This window comes from Merops nubicus, unplaced genomic scaffold (assembly GCF_000691845.1).
Source record: "Merops nubicus isolate BGI_N331 unplaced genomic scaffold, ASM69184v1 scaffold617, whole genome shotgun sequence".
In the NCBI taxonomy this organism is placed as follows: Eukaryota; Metazoa; Chordata; class Aves; order Coraciiformes; family Meropidae; genus Merops; species Merops nubicus.
In genome coordinates, this window is record NW_008620731.1 from 24,508 (window position 1) to 26,369 (window position 1,862).

The 1,862-nt window shown below is 40.3% G+C and overlaps 1 protein-coding gene across 1 annotated transcript in view; it reads right to left on the reverse strand.

The window, feature by feature from the left end:
* VPS41 (vacuolar protein sorting 41 homolog (S. cerevisiae)) overlaps positions 1 to 1,862 on the reverse strand; it is a 47,162-nt gene that overhangs the window by 16,131 nt on the left and 29,169 nt on the right. The window contains exon 15 of the mRNA XM_008944180.1: positions 852 to 989. Within this exon, the coding sequence (XP_008942428.1) occupies positions 852 to 989 (138 nt within the window). The remainder of the gene's footprint in view (positions 1 to 851; positions 990 to 1,862) is intronic.

The following is a 1,862-nucleotide window of genomic DNA, read 5'->3' on the forward strand; positions in this document are numbered from 1 at the left end:
CAAAAGCACGGAAATAAGTGCCAGGAATGGTGCTAGTTCTCTTTAGAATGTCAACCACAAAATGCAATATTCAATATTATATTTAAAACTACTCCACTGGTGTCATGGTACAGCTGCACACAGAGAGGCATCCCTTCAGTCTGCTGTACTCAGCTATTAACAGCAAAGAAAAATAATAAAATACTGAGCCAACTAAAGAGGAAAATACATTTTGATTTGATTCATTTTAATTCAAGAAGGGGGAAAAAAACAAAGACTGTCCTCCTGAATTTATTTTTAAATTTGACAAGCAAGAGCAGGGAATAAAAAAAAAAAAAATGTAAAAAGGCTGAAGAAGGTGGAAACATGGTAAGCTGTAAAACCCCAAGACTACCAGCAGAAGTAAAAAGACAAAATAATTTTAACTGTTAGTTCAGTGACCTATATTGTGTATATTATTTGAAAGCAACTTAGGATCTTAGACTACAAGGCTAGAGAAACTTCAGTTACAGCTACCAATTTTTCAAGATCTAACACTGAGTACTCTTAGATTTGGCCAAACTATTGTTGATTTCTGGCAACCACAACCATTCAGGCCAGGCACTGCTGAGTAGATATGCTGTAGTAGGTATGCAGGAAGTGTGAATTCAAAAATTCTGCATTAAAAATCCTGACCTATTCCTGCTCTCGAAGCTGAGAGAGGAAATCCTCAGCTGTCAGCCAGCTCTGCAAACCAAACTTCTGCAGGCGATGGTCACAGACCCAAAGGATCCCTCCTTTAGGCAGTAGAGGGCAGCACAGTCACGAATTCTCAACACTACCAGCTGCAGACATCCACATCGAGGAGCTGTGTTGAGATTTTGGGGGCTTACCTTCTCTAGTGGACAGTGTGTGCTGTCCCTGAGGAAAGGCAGCAAGTTTGGGCGATCATACTCGGCATAAAGACTGATCTGTTTCTCATGATACCGTTGGCCTTTATGGTGGTCTCTTTTGAAAAGCTTGTGCAAATACTAGGAAGCAAAAAAGAGAATTAGAACTCAAAAAACACTTGCACAATATAATTCATTCTCCACTAAAAAAAAATCCTCCAAACTTCCCCAGGAAAATGCTAACACATACTAAAAGGCACAGGAATTAAATCCTAATACAAAAGATTAACTTTATATTTTTCTGAATTATCTTTATCACAGCAATCTCTGAAACCAGCTCTGCAGAACAGGTTTTCAGCAACACTTAAGTAAATGTCTTTTAACCCTGAAGGAAACTACTGGATTTTGAATTTTATGGAAAACTTTGGAGGAAATATTTCTATTATCCAGATGGGCTTAACCATTACAGGTAACCATAGATCAAATTCTTACTATGTGAAATGTTTTAACCACAGCACCTTGAAGTATATATACTGTGGCAAAACTCCTTCCTCCCTAGATGAGCAGAGAAAAGCCTTGAGGGTCACTTTTATTCAAAGGGAAGTGGGTTTCACACTTAGAAACTGATGCATCCCTTCCACAAACTGACAGCCAGTCAGTCACCTTCACAAAGCTCTTGGGCTGTGGACTGCACACTTCATAGAGCTGCTTCCTATAATCAGATGTCTAACACACAGAGCCTGAGCCCCACCTGTACACAGCAGCAAGTTAAGATTCCCTTCCTACAGCCCAACCCCATGGCCACATATTCCCTATTCCACTGAGGTGCTTTTGGAATAACAATGTGGAGCCACAGCCCTAGAGTGATACTGGAATTCTGCACAAACAGGAACAATTCTGCAGCATATGGAAGTTAACAGCTCTGGAAAGAGAGGCAGCTCACTGTCTCTATGGATTAGGAGAATGTGCTTTAGAGTTGCACCCAGCACCCAACCCTATTTTTGTGTAGGGGAA